Source organism: Pyrgilauda ruficollis, unplaced genomic scaffold (genome assembly GCF_017590135.1).
Source record: "Pyrgilauda ruficollis isolate IOZ18807 unplaced genomic scaffold, ASM1759013v1 scaffold15, whole genome shotgun sequence".
Lineage (NCBI taxonomy): Eukaryota > Metazoa > Chordata > Aves > Passeriformes > Passeridae > Pyrgilauda > Pyrgilauda ruficollis.
The window spans coordinates 436,943-451,666 of record NW_024513654.1 but is presented as its reverse complement, the minus strand read 5'-3'; the positions used below and the strand labels follow the sequence as shown (position 1 = coordinate 451,666).

At 50.6% G+C, this 14,724-nt stretch overlaps 1 protein-coding gene across 2 annotated transcripts in view; it reads right to left on the bottom strand.

Moving 5' to 3' along the window:
- The window catches only part of STK32C (serine/threonine kinase 32C), a 65,162-nt gene that overhangs the window by 26,136 nt on the left and 24,302 nt on the right, over positions 1–14,724 (bottom strand). The window contains exon 2 of one of the 2 annotated variants that reach the window (XM_041461613.1): positions 2,700–2,755. The exons of the other annotated variant lie outside the window; for it this stretch is intronic. Within the exon in view, the coding sequence (XP_041317547.1) occupies positions 2,700–2,755 (56 nt within the window). The remainder of the gene's footprint in view (positions 1–2,699; positions 2,756–14,724) is intronic. 2 annotated transcript variants of the gene reach the window in all.

Here is a 14,724-nt window from a genome sequence, read left to right as displayed (position 1 = left end):
CCATCTCTAGAAAACAGAAATTGGCCATTTATTGAAGATATGCCAGAGCCACAGCTCTGGGGCTCTCAGGCTCTTCAAAAGGGATTTCTGAGTTCCTTTTCCCTTCCTTTCCTACGGTTCCCACACCGAGCATGTCACGGTCTGTCCTGAGAGGTGCACAAAGTGACCGTGGAAGGAAATGCTGTGCCCAAGGCCACCCCAGGCCATCCCTGTCCTGCCACCATGGGATCACACGGTGCCACAGCTCCCACAGGTCACTCGCACACCGAGGGTCTACTCGGGCACTGGCTCCTAAATATCTTCCTGAACGTGGCCAGAGAGTGGTTTAATCAAGCAAACCAACTAAGTCACTCCTAAATTTTTAGTAACACTTGCCAGGTAGGCAGTTTTATGTTTTCTGTAATTAAACGTGAGTTGTAAATGACTTGGTATACGCAAAAAGCTTTTCTCAGTGTCAGAGGAAATTCAGCATATTGACAAAGTCATCCAGAAAGATGACAGATGAATCATTTCAGCATTTTGTTGAACGTGTGTGTGCAGTTCTGATGCCTGATAGACTGCTACGTGCCAGACTTAACCTTTCTGCAACGCAGAGCACAGAGCGAGCAGCTGCAGGGAGCAGCCACAGGGAGCAGCTCTGCAGAGCCAACAGACTCCTGCCCTGGGACAAGAACTGGGTTTTCTCTGATTCATGTTCTGAGCAGAATTAATTCCAGCTGCTGCTCCTTAAAAGAATAAAACCTCCTTGTCTGGAAAGTTTACATGTGAAGTACGAATCTTCTATCAGCTCAAAACAAGCTGCTCTTTTTCACTGAGGTTTGGAGTTAGTGTTTGGCCTTTGATCGTGAGCTGAAGACACAAGATCTTGAGTGTTGCTGTTCTCACCAGGAGTGTCTGGGGAGACTTTCTTCAGCTGTTTGCCTTATCCTCACAGCACAAGGACTGAGCTGGTACTTAATCATTCGCCATCATTCAACAGAAGCCCAGAAATCTGACAGAGCTCTGCTGCACGCTTTCGCCTCTCCTTGCTCAAGGGATGTGGCTGCAAAGAGGGGTGAGTGTTTCAAACCACCCCCTCAAACTGTCACAGTGACTTGCACACTGCTGGCAATCCATTTCCATTACCCTGGAAGTCCCAGGCAGACCTTCATGGAAGCCCAGCAGGAATTCACGTGGGTGGGTTGTGCCAGAGCAGGGTAATCATCTCCTGGTGTTCATCAGGGAACTGAGGCTGTATGGGAACATCTCTAGAAAGAAGCACTGAGTGCTGGGGCTGAGTGTCCCCTGTCCTGCCTCTCGGAACAGCTGGACCCCCCATACAGACCATGGCTGATTTTGTGCTGCTACTGTTACGCAGCACCAAAACTGCTTAACACACATAAAGTATTCAAAAGGAGATTTTGGTAATTGGTAAAAATTTGGGTTCTTCTGACCAAACAAGTCTAAGATCTCCTGGGAAATTTCTGCTTTTGCAAAGTCTCCATCTTCCAGCCATCCAAGTCTAGCAGGGGCTGCTCCCCTGGCTGTGGCCCAGTGGAACAAGTCCTCATCAGGCTATACCACAGGGGGAGAAGGAAAAGGACAGTGGGGGTCATCTCCAGAGCCAGATCTGGATGTTCTCACCCTTGTGGCATCAGCTGTTGATCAGAGTGTGATGGGAGAAACCAGCCAAGATGACCTGACCGGAGGGAAACGCGAGCAGGTGCAGTTTGCCCAACCACTCAGCTGTCCTGTTTATGTCCCCAGTGCATGGGGACACTTGTGTCACCCGCTGAGCCAGGCTGGGCCCTTCCACAGCTTGGACACTGCACATTTCACACTGTTTCCATGGCTGTGTCTCCACTCAAAGCCCCAGTGCTGGCACATGGCCCCACCCCACGCAAGTCACCGGGCAGGTGACACGCCTGACCCAGCAGTGTCCGGGATCATCGCTGGCACCGCCGCTGCCAGCTCTCAGCCACCACGCACGGGTGGGTGAGGCTGCACAGGGGGCACCACTGCTGCTGGCTGGCAGCAGAACACGGTGACAGAAGGGCTGCAGAGCTCCCAGTGCAGCCCTGTGCTCGTGTGACATCCCATGGACACTGTGCTGGCACTGCCAGACCCGGGGGCAAACGCCAGAGTCACCCACACAGGGAATGGAAAAGGACTGACACTAGGAAACCAACAGTAACTGACTCCCAGAGATACACAGCTTTTTGATCATCACCTCCCACATCCTCCCACATGCTTGGCAAGAAAAGCCAGTTAAAAATAAACAACAAAACCTCCTCAGCATAACTGATTTCTGATTGGGAAAACAGCCCAGGACTTCACAGAACCCTCCTGACCTGTGTGCCAGCTCAATCAAGCACCAAGGAACCTTCCAGCACCTCAGCACCTTCCTGCCTCACTGCCCTCTGCCCTGCCAACCCAGACATCCCCACAGGAAACTGAAAACACAAAGAATGCTCACTGAAAAATGGTCACAATTGTGCTGGTAACTTACAACACATCTGTTGCACCAAGATGCCAAGAATTACAGCAAAGCCAAATGGCAACAAGGTATTTTCCTGAACATTTTTCCTGTATTGACTGAGAAGCCATCATTAAAAAAATACAAAAATAGCCAATTTCAGCCTCGTTACCATTCCAATAAACCACAAGTAAATAACAGCACACACCTGATAAACCATGCAAGACTGAGAGCTCAAGCCTACCTTGCCAAAGCTTCCCTTCCCAATGGCCCGGAGAATCTGGAAGTGGTCAAAGTTCACTACAAGGTAAAGAAAAAAGAATTTACATTTGTACATGCTTTACTACAAATAAGCTTGCATTTAAAAGAAGGCAGGGAGACAACTACAGAGCGTTGGCCAAGCTTTTATTAAAAGTTTTCCTCTGGGGAAGCTGCAGGACAGCAGATGCTTTCCTTTCAAGTCTCTTCATGAGCTGGCAGAGGGTTGGATGAGGTTACTAAATCAGTGGTTTAGCACAAAGTAAAATACAGCTTCGACCTGTGTGGATCCAGAGAGAGCTGCACAGAGCTCAGGGGCAAACTGAGAGTGTGGCAGAGTGGAGAGCGTGGTGAGATCTCCCCCACACTGTGCCCTGCCCACTGCCCACTGCCCACTGGCCCACTGACCCTGCCCCTGCCCCTCAAATACTGCCCAACAAACACTGCTCCTGCCCCACCAACACTGCCCCTGCCCCACAAACACTGCCCCTGCCCACTGCCCCCTGGGCTCAGCCAGCGCTGGGTGTGCTGCTGGTGCTGCCAAAGGACAGCATTAGAGGACAGGGACAGCCCTCCACTCCCTTCACGTGCAAACCCATCTGGAAGAGACCCATGATCCATAGTTTTTTCCAGAGCCAGCGTGAGGAGCAATGACAAGAGATGATCGTGCAGCTGTAACACTCAGCCACTGACTCCATCAGCTGCCGCTGCAAACAAAATTATTTTTATACCAAAGTACTGCTGTGATTTAATTTAATATCAGTTTTAAATAAAGAAGACAAGGTGAGGAGGAGCTTGCTGATGGACTGAGCCCACCTGCTCAGATACCGCTGTCAGCCCTTGACAGATGTACCATGAGACCCTCACCATGCAGGGGACCCTCAGCATTCCTTGCCAGATGTCTGGATGAAGAGAAATGCCTGGCATGGGCTTGGGGGTTTGCAGCATAAGATGGTCAATAATGAGCACTGAGCCTGTTGGCTGGCCACAGAGACCAGAATCACTCAGGAGGAGTGGGAACAAAGAATTCACTATAAATATTACGAGTCCCACTCCTAGATCTTAAATAAATGCACATCTGTCATCTCTGAGGATGAATCAAGAGCCCACGCATGCCCATGGAGTTCCTATTACCCTTTTGTGCTAGGCTTATATCCAAAATATTGTTATTGTCACTTTTATGGGACGTTTTCTGCAGGAGAGCTCAAAAAACTTTGCCAAATGAAACTGAGAACAGAATCGGGGCCAGCTCGTACTCCGTGTGTCCCTGCACTCCCGGCTCTGTCCCTCGGGGATGCTGAAGGGCAGAAGCACCAGGACTGCTCCACGTTTAGCTGGTTTCGTTGGTTTAGCTGACTGTGTGGTGACCTGTCAAAGGCTGCACTCCTTGATCTTGGATAAGGATCTTATTCCACCCTTAATGACTCTGTGATCTGCCGGAGATCTCTGCAGGAGATCCCACAACAGACCCCATGGGGACACCAGTGTCCCCACAGCCTTTTGACAGCCTCCCACGTCTCCAGGGGAAGGGCTCAGCTCCACGGGTGCTGTGTCACCTCCTCATCACCTCCCTCCTCTGTGGGCTTTTTGTTTCAGCAGTGATTTTATTGAGGATTTTCCTACTAGAGGGGCTGCAGTGAGCAATGCAAAACCACAGCTTCAGCTTCATAAATATTCTGTCTGAAATCTTCTGGCCGAAGCATTTGGAGCAATAGATCAAATGTTTTCCACGTGCAATCAAATCCACTGGCTGACCTCCTGTCACCAAGAGGATGCCCAGCTACAGGGAGCCCCTTGGAAGGGCAGCGTTTTCTTGACAATTAAACCACATGCAAGTGCTCAGGATCTGCCATCACTCCAGGAGGAGAGCTTTTGATAATTCTTTGTTATAATGTTTGGAATATTGTGTAAAAAGGCATTGCCACTGAGAAAACAAACCCCAAAGTGTCATTTCCATGTATCCATGACTACAAGTGATCTGGGAAGCCTGCTCAAGTCAGCAGGCAGGAAACAAACCTAGATATGAATATTCACCAGGCCCTTGAACCTATCAGAAGAGATGTCACTTTAATAAATTAATACAGAGTTCTGCTGATGGGAAGTTCAGATGATGCACTAACTGGTTTCCCAGTTCCAGTATTTTCTGCAAGATTCAGCAGGCAATCTGATAATCCTGTGTAAGTGAACGGTTCTATGATTACACAATCCCAATAAAGCAAAAGCAATCTCAGCATGTGAAGAAGAAAATCATAGTAGCAGTGTGTTGCTTTTAGCGCACAACACAGTGGATTAGTAAGAATGTTAACTTATCACTACAGAATACGTGATTGTCCCTAAAATAGAAATCCTGAACCTGCCGGGAACAACTGCGTATGCTCCAGAGGCTCCGCTCTCCTCGCTGGCAGGAGCAAGCTGTCATTCACGCACAGCCAGCAGAGCTGACTCTCTGGGGGTGACTGCTACGAGCCTGAGTCACAGACGCCAGCGGAGCTTTGGTGGCAGGAGCAGGAGGTGACAGCTGCTGCCTCTCCCAGCCCTGCTCAGCCGCTGCTCTGGCTCCTGCACGGCCCCGGCAGCCGCACTGAGGGGCAGAAACGGCCCTGCCTTGAGGAGGAACAGGCACTCACCACAGGGGGACAGGGACCTGGAAACCTGGGAGCTTCTGGAAGCATTTCTGCACTGGGAGGCTGCTCAAGCCTGGAGCAGGCTCCTGCAGACACGGTCATGACCCAAGCCTGTCCGGGCTCAGGAGACACTTGCACAATGCTCTTAATGGCACACTTTGGCTTTGGGCACTCCTAAAGCACCAAACTGAGGGACTAGATCAGCCTAGGTGAGTGGGACTAGTAGGTGCCACTGAACTGAAAATATTCTGTTCTGTCCCATCCCATCCCACCCCATCCCATCCCATCCCATCCCATCCCAGACCCACCTGCAATGTGCCAACAGGTGGAGCTGACTTGCCCACCACACCCAGCCCATGCCCTCTGTGTGTGCCATGCCCCAGGGGTGCTCCCTCAGCTCCTCACTGTTCCACCGACTCCTCCAGCAGCTCCTCATCAACGCGGCACCTCCCCAGGGGAGGGGAACCACGGGACAGGAGACGCTGGCATTTGCCATGTGCTGCTTCCCGGCTCTCCCTGGCACCGAGTGACAAACCATGAATCACAAATAAAGATAAATACCATAGCCTGGCTTTGCTGCGGCTCTGCTCCCCAGTTCCAGGAATGCGTGACAAGCGGGACAGCGGGGATGGCAGGGATGGCAGGGATGGCGGGGATGGCAGGGATGGCAGGGATGGCAGGGATGTCAGGGATGGTGGGGATGGCAGGGATGGCAGGGTTGGCAGGGATGGCAGGGATGGCAGGGCTCCATGTGCCCACAGGACCTCCCCAAACCTCACGCAGCCCAGCCCTGCCCACTGCACAACAGAGTGCCAGGTGCTGCTCTGACATCCCTGCAATTAAGATCTCATTATAATCACAAGATGTACTGTGGGATAAAGCAGGCTGGATAACAGCTTCCACTTGCCAGTGAAACAGAGAGAATGAGGAGTACGCTTCCCAGCAAAAATTCATTATACAGAAGGAGGAGGGATAAAAAAAAAAAAGAAAAAAAAAAGAAGAAGGTTTTGTCTTCACTATTTTAAAATTATTAATGTTTTCATTATTTTTTGCTGTTTATTCTGCATTTATTTGCAAGATACCTGAAAGTAACACTTCAGAGCCACAGTGGACTCCCAGCGAGAGTCCAACATCAGGACCTGGCATTAATCTCCAGCAGCAGGAGAACAATATCGTAGGATGCAGTTAGTAAACCTGGTCTACAACACCCTCAGATGTGGGGAAGCCAGCAAAATAAATCACGTGTTAAGGTTCAAGTCAACCTTTCACTGTTCAGCTGCATGTTTTCCAGCGTGATTAATATCAACAGGGACATTTAACTCTTCAATGCAATTATTTTTTAAGTCTTGTAACAGCAAATGTTACAAGACTTGAAGTGTGTAACAAAGACAGGGAAGTGTGACATGATCCACTTTCTATCAATGTATTTGTAGACACTGACATAATTATTAGCATTTCTCTACCCACTGTCTTTCTCCAGTGTAGCTTAGAAGAAGCACCCCAGTAACCGATGTAGAAACATTAAATTGTGGCCACAGAAACCACAAGTTTGCTGCCACAAAATGCGTTGAGTTTCATCTGGCAGGAAGGAGAGTTCCAGCTTTGCTGCAAAGCCATACACACGGGGTGACACGGGAGGTGAGGCCACCCCAGGCAGGGACAGAGCGGGCATCAGGACACGGGCACGGCAAGAGGACAGGACAGGAACCCAGCAGGATGAAGAGATGGGGGCATTTGGGACAGCTCTGGAGCCACGGGGGGCTGAAGAGACGGAGGGAATGGGGGCACCTGGGCAGGGGACAGGCACAGAAGGGAAGGGAGCAGAGCCCACACGGGAAGGGGCAGCACCATGGCAGACAGAGAGCATCCCCAAGGATGGGATGAGCTGCTGGGAACAGCAGGGAGAGGGGCAGGACAAGGGAGGGATGGGAGGACTCGGTTTAAAAAGCTTTCACAGCGGAGGATCAGCCTGGGAGAACTGGGAAGGTGGGGAAGATCAAAGGTGAGATTTGTGTTCGAATGCAGAGGTATTGATGGACAGAGGGAGCAAAGGGCTTTGGGGAGAGGTGTCAGCAGTCCCTCCCCAGGCTGAAACCCTTGGAACACAAGGCATCCCATTTGCTCCAGCCAGAGAGCCCATGCAGTGCAGGAAACCACTGCTTTCCCTGTTGTCCCTGGACAAAGCACGAGCAGCATGTTTGGTCTCCAGAATCTCGGGCCAATCTGTTTTGCCTATTCATAGCCACAGAGAAGATTACACAGGTGAGGAAAATGGAAATACAGTGTAATATGGTTGTCAGGAACCTCAAGTGAGCATTCACTACCTAGGAATCCAGGGAATGCTAGTAGATAATGGAAGAAATTAAAGATACAATGCCAGCCCAGTGCTGTAAATGAGCCCCTTTAGGAACCACAGACTCTAACCTACAATTATGAAGCAACTCTAAAGTCTGTAAAAACAGAGACTTTTTGTATAATTAAAAATGAGTCCCTGCAACTCCGTAAGGAATCAAATGCACCATGCAAAGCAACTGCTAAGTCAGTTTAAGAAGACTGGGTAATGGATATGCAATACAAAAATGTTTGCATTGGCCAGAAACCATTCCTAACCAACAAAAAAATACCCTTTGCATTGGCCAGGAGCCCTTCCACAGAGTGTGAGCACGTTGCATTCATCTGATCACCACCAGCGAGCTCAGGAGGCACTGGAGATGGAGAAGGAAACCCAGCACCTCATCCCTTGTGCTCCGTGTGCTTGACCAGGGCTATTTCTGTTAGAAAAACACGTGTTACTGCACAACAGCAACCCAGGGAGGCCAGCAGGGCACTCATTACCCAGCTGAGCCCTGGCTGCTGCAGATTAACGAGCACTAAATGAGCTCACAGCGGTCCCAAAAGCACGGGAGATGCAGTCACACGCACAGGCAGGGTGAGCAGGGCTGCCCCAAGCAATCAGGGCTCAGGTCAGCATGTTGTGGGGCTGGCTGCAGGGCAGCTCCAGAGCCCTCAGCCACCCAGAGAGAGTGCCCAGAGCCCCAAGGCCAGCACCAAGGACGGGTCTGTTTCCCCGTGCCGCCACGTGTCTGGCTGGTGTTTCCACAAGGGCACTGCCCCTCGGCAAAACTGCCTGGCAAATGATCCATGGCACAGGGTACCTGTGCTTAAACAGCGTCCCGGGAAATCAGAGCGGAGCTGCGGGAAAAGCAAAGGTCACCCCGGCATCCACCCTGCCCATAAACACCCCAGGTACCCTGCGGGCCAGGGCTCACCTTCCCTGCCACAGCGAGGGCCAGTGCTGGGCTGGCAGGGGACAGGGACAGCCACCACCAACGCTGCTGCCCAGGAGAGCTGCAGGAGCTGGTGCAGAGCACCAGCAGCCCCTGCTCACCTGCACACACCTTCCTTCTGCTGCTAACAGGAGCAGCCCCTGCTCACCTGCACACACCTTCCTTCTGCTCCCAGGAGCAGCCCCTGCTCACCTGCACACACCTTCCTTCTGCTGCTAACAGGAGCAGCCCCTGCTCACCTGCACACACCTTCCTTCTGCTCCCAGGAGCAGCCCCTGCTCACCTGCACACACCTTCCTTCTGCTCCCAGGAGCAGCCCCTGCTCACCTGCACACACCTTCCTTCTGCAGCTCCCAGGAGCAGCCCCTGCTCACCTGCACACACCTTCCTTCTGCTGCTAACAGGAGCAGCCCCTGCACACCTGCACACACCTTCCTTCTGCTGCTAACAGGAGCAGCCCCTGCACACCTGGACACATGTTCCTTCTCCTTCTCCCAGAAGCAGCCCCTGCTCACCTGCACACACCTTCCTTCTGCTCCCAGGAGCAGCCCCTGCACACCTGGACACATGCTCCTTCTCCTGCTAACAGGAGCAGCCACTGCTGGCATCCTGGGCCACAGCCAGCAGAGATGTGGGATGGAAAACTTCCTCTGCAGCTGGAATAAACCCTCCCTGGCAAACAGGCAAACCCTTTGGCACGCTGAGTGTGGAGCACAGCAGAGCTGAAGCCGTCTGAGCGCAGAGCCGTGGGTCTGGGCTGGAGGAGCTGCCCTGGAGCCCCGGCAGCAGCCACAGGGGCCCAGCTCCTTGGCTGTGCTGCTGTGCCAGAGCCCAGGCTGTCCCTGTCCCCAGACACCCTGCAGGCAGTGCCACAGCAGCACCCACGGCCAGCAGTCACAGCAGCTCCTGCCCCACAGCAGCAGTCCCAGCACTGCCCTTCTTGGGCTGTTGCTTTTTTCCTTATTTCTACCAATAAGAAAATTTTATTTCAAGGAACTATAATTGATTTATGGAAAAAAAAATTAGAAAGCCTTTACAGCACATGTTTTTAGTAGCATAATGTTAGCAATAAACAGCTGCTGGATGTTACTTAATGTTTCTGCAGCATATGTTAGGAATGATAAATGGCTGAGTTCTGGTGCCTCATGAAAGACTGAGGCTGCACCATGTTCAGGGTTTGGCTGGGACTGCTAAAATCCCCAAAGTGAACAGAAGCACCTTTGTAAAGCTACATTACAATTAATTTTAGACAAATTAATTCCAACCAGGTTTGTAAAGTTGGCTGGAACAGGACACTGAATTAATTGCCTCCATTCATTTGTTTACAACGTGCACAATTGTCTCTTCTGGAGTGTTTTCAATACTGGCCATGCCAGCACTTTTTAGCACAATAAAGACTCTTTTGCAGTTTTATTTTAAAAGGTATAAAAGGAATAAAGAGTTACATAAAATTAAGTGATTGAGCTCAAATGAAGTTTTCATTTCTCCTATGAAAAACTCTGAATTTCAGGTGACATATCCAAACTGGGTATTATTCATGGCTTCTGTAGAGTACTACTCTCAGCTCCTCACCCAGCTCCACATCCTGACCATGCAGGCAGAGACTCCCCAGCCCTGGCCAGCACTCCCCACAGACCACAGGGAACACACTTTGCTTTGGGGGAAAACTCATTAAAAAAAAAAAAAAATCTTAATCATAGAATCACATAATCATTAAGGCTGGAAAAGACCTTTGAGTTCCCCCAGCACCACCACGGTCACCAATAAACGTCAGCTGCCACACCCACTCGATTTTGAACATTCCAGGGATGGGGACTTCACCACTGCTCTGGGCAGCTGTGGTAACAACCCTTTCCATGGTTAATTTTTCCCAAAAGAGTTCTCCAGCCCCTTCCCAGCTCTGTTCCCTTCTCTGCACACTCCAGGCCCTCAATGCCAAATACAAGGCTGAGAACAAAGTTCGGGGTGTCTTTGCCATTTCCATTCAAAACTAAAAGCTGACAACCAGCTTTGCTCAGCACAACAGGAGGTTTGGGGTTCATCAGCCTGGGCTCACCCCCGTACCTGGGAAAACATCCATGATTTTATGCAGGTTCTGCACGTTCTGGCTCTTCTGTGTCCAGGTTTGCTGAGCAAGCCCAGCTTAAATACAATTAAGGAACTCTCACAGGGATGTAGAAGCCTTTAGTAATCAGAAATAAAATCCAGCCAGCAGACATACACTGCTTCCAGGAAGAAACTCATCACTACTATTCTAAGCCAGCTCAGTCCTCCCAGTTCCATGAGATGATAGCTACTAACATCTGATGAAGCAGAAGTCCACAGGGGACCCTTGCGATGAAGCAGAAAGCTTGAGGAAGAAGAAATGAAGAAAATATTGTTGAAATCTGTAATAAGATTCAGAACGTGGAAGCTCAAGAAGCATTTCCAATATTAAATTAAAAGACGTGGCAGAGATGGATCATAGAGTCACAGCATCCCAGAGTCACAGCATCCCAGACTGGACTGGGTAAGAAGGGACCCCAAATCCCAGCCAGAGCCACCCCTGCCATGGCAGGGACACCTTCCCCTGTCCCAGGTGCTCCAGCCCCAGTGTCCAGCCTGGATCCTGCCAGGGATCCAGGGGCAGCCACAGCTGCTCTGGGCACTCTGGGCCAGGGCCTGCCCACCCTGCCAGGGAAGAAATCCTCTGGTACATCCAAACCGAATTTAACCTCTGTCAGTTTAATCTTTTAAAATCAAAGAAAGTAATTTAATTAGAAATCTCTTTGAGGCAGGATTTTTCCCCCTTTGTGGGATGTGTGTGTAGCCTCATGGGATCCCAGTTCAACAGCTCATGTCCTTAAATTTAACTCCAATCAATGTTTTTTAGCAACAGAGGGTTTATGTTACCGCAGCCCTCTCAGAGCAGTCCTCCCTTAAGTACAAGTGCACCCTTATATGAAGTGATCAGCCCAGAACACACAAAGGGTGGAAACTGAAGATGCCCAAGTCCTCAGCACTCCCCTCCTGGCCCAGGCTCTGCAGAGGCTGCATTGAACCCTCAACTCATTCCTCCACCCCAGCTATCCTCATCAGACCCGTCATTCATAAAATATGGATACTGCAGCACTCCTCAGCCTCCACACTGGAGCAGGAAACCTGCCCTGCACCCTCGAGCTGCAGCTGAACTGTAAAATATTTAAGACCATTCAGAGATGCTGGATGAATTCTGGAGGCGGGACACCAGCAGGGCTGGCAGCTGAGCTTATGCAAACGCAAATTTAGGTGGAAGGAGGATGTGTCTGAAGACCTGCTGGAGAGCTGGTGCCTCTGGATTCCCATCCCGAGGACACCACCAGTGCCGTTCTCCTGCCGACACGCCAGAGGCCCTGCAGCCAGCAGGAGCAGAGCCAGCTGCTCTTATGGCAGCCTGGCCAACAGCCATTGTCCTGTTTGGCTTTGCCTTTGGCAGCCGCTCCAGGATGTGGGATGGAATCCCCAAGAGGAAGGGAAGGATCAGCATCCCACAGCCTGTGCTGCAGGGCCAAAAGCGATGACGGGCACCTGCCAGCCCACGTGGTTCACCTTACCCTGGGCACACATGGCAGGAGCTCTGCCGGGCTCTCTTCTAAACACAAGCAGGAAAACAACTGATGGCAGGTTTTACTGCTCTGTGGGGAAGCAATTCCACCAGCCAAAATCCATTGCCTTGGCTGAAATTTCCAGAAGGCACAGCACTGGAAAGCAGCTGTGCAGGAGCCTCTGGCTGCTGAGCCACTGAGCTCCATCCCTGCATCCATCCCTGCATCCATCCCTGCATCCATCCCTACATCCATCCCTACATCCATCCCTCATCCATCCATCCCTCCATCCATCCATCCATCCATCCATCCATCCATCCATCCATCCATCCATCCATCCATCCATCCATCCATCCATCCATCCATCCATCCATCCATCCATCCATCCATCCATCATCCATCATCAATCCATCATCCATCCCTGCATCCATCCATCATCCATCATCCATCCATCCATCCCTCCGTCCCACCATCCCTCCATTCTCTGCTTTAGTGTTTGCTGTCAGGTTTAATTCTGTCTGTGCCAATAAAACACACACTGCCTGGGTGAGGGGCAGATTGAGCTGTGCTGTTCTGGTACAATTTTAAAGCATTAACCACAGTTCAGTTCTGTCTAATGCAAAAACAGATTTTTTTAACATGTACGGCATGGTAATAGTTCCACTAAGCGTCCCCAACTTGCAGTGTAATAAATACAGGGATTATATCAGAAATAAACCTGCTTATTTCCATGAGCTTGGCTCACCCTGTGGTCCTGACTGTACAAGGGAAAGCATTAAACAAGAAGTTAATTCTTTAAATCATTTCAATTCACAGTTTAAAGAAAAGTTGTTCCATGAGAAAGCCCCCTCTGAGGGTCTGACACACCAACTGCTCCCCACCCTCAGGTTTTCAGTCCACCTGCGCCCTGAGGATGACAGAAGCCTAAATCTTGGCCCCTCTCCCAGTAGGAGCCTTGGAGTGAATTCACAGAACCAAAAGGATGCAAAGGGTTTGTGCTGCCATCCTGCCCAGGAGCGTGTCTCACTCCACCTTCCATGCTCCAGCCTCTCCTCTATGTTAATCACTTCAAAGTTGCTAAATTATTCACTGCTCAGAAAATACATTTTCATTTCTTAGAGCTGGCAGCCAAGAATGACTTACAGAAATAGGTCATGCTCATCCCATAGAAGAATTACCATACACTTCATGCGCTCCCCTCCCCAGTTTCCATTTTTAAGCTCTGCTCCACGTGAGGATGGGCCAAATTTAAACAGTCTGCATTTTTCATGCTGCTCCCACTGTCTCCACCATGTGCCCTGACTTTCCATTTTTAATAAACTGTACCCAGCAAAAATATTAACAGACCAACTTCTGTCGGGTGTTCCTGTACACCCGAGCAAAGCTTTAATGGTAACTGCAAAGGAAATAACTCCAGTTTTCCAATGCCACGGCCTTGGCTTGGGAAAACTCCATCCTGCCTGGAGCCCAGCCAGGATGCTGCCAGCCAGTGCCCTTGGCCAAGCAGGGTTTGCACCTGCCTTGAAAGAGGGAGCAGGTTGTAGTTTTCCTTCTTTTCATTTTTGCTACTTAAATATCTCCAAAATAAACAGATTTTAATGTGACATATAAAAAAAAAAAAAAAAAAAAAAAAAAAAAAAAAAAGAAAACAACTTCTTGCTGGCACATTTAACTTTCTGGTTTTACACATCCCCAAACAAAACACAATTGGCTGAGGCCTGTTCTCAGCAAGCTGTCAGCCAGGATATGCCCAGGCTGCTGCGGGCTGTTGGGTCCACAGGAATTTCTCCTCACTGGGAACACAGAACAAGGGCCCAGTTCAGGCTTTGTGCTCCCATTGTGCTTTGCCAGGCAGTGCCAGTGCTGGATTACCTGGAGACCACACTGGTGCCTGCAGCCTCCAGGGATTCAGCCCAGGGGACACAAATGGCACATGAAACCAAAGTACAAAGCAGGAGACTTTAAATAGATTAATCAAAGACTCACAGACTGGTTTCTCTTGGAAGGGACCTTAAAGCTCATCCAGTTCCAATCCCCTGCCATAAGCACGGACACCTTCCACTAGAAGAGGTTGCTCCAAGCCTCATCCAGCCTGGCCTTGGATATTTCCAGGGTTGGGAATGTTCAATACCATCACTAGAACTGACAAGACAGAGGAAAATCAAGACTAAGCCCATCCTGAAGCAGGGGAGGGAGGGAAACGGAGTGTGGCAGGTGCAAGGGAGGATGGAGAGGACCACAGCACCTCAACAATGTCACCAAGGACACGGAGAGCCACCAGCCCCGTGCTCTACAGCTGGTGCCATCTCCGATCCAGAGTGAATTGCACTGCCTGTCTCCCTGTGCTGCTCGCTGAACAGCTCATTCTGCAGTGCCAAGTGTCCCCGAGCTGTGCCACCCGTGGGACCAACACAGGGGCTCTTGTTGCCCACAGGAACTCTGCAAAGGCAGCGGAGCAGAATCATCTCCAGGCTGGAGAGGCTGCAGCTCATGGGGCAGCACCTGCAGCTCCCCAGGAAAGAGAAGGCAAAAACAAT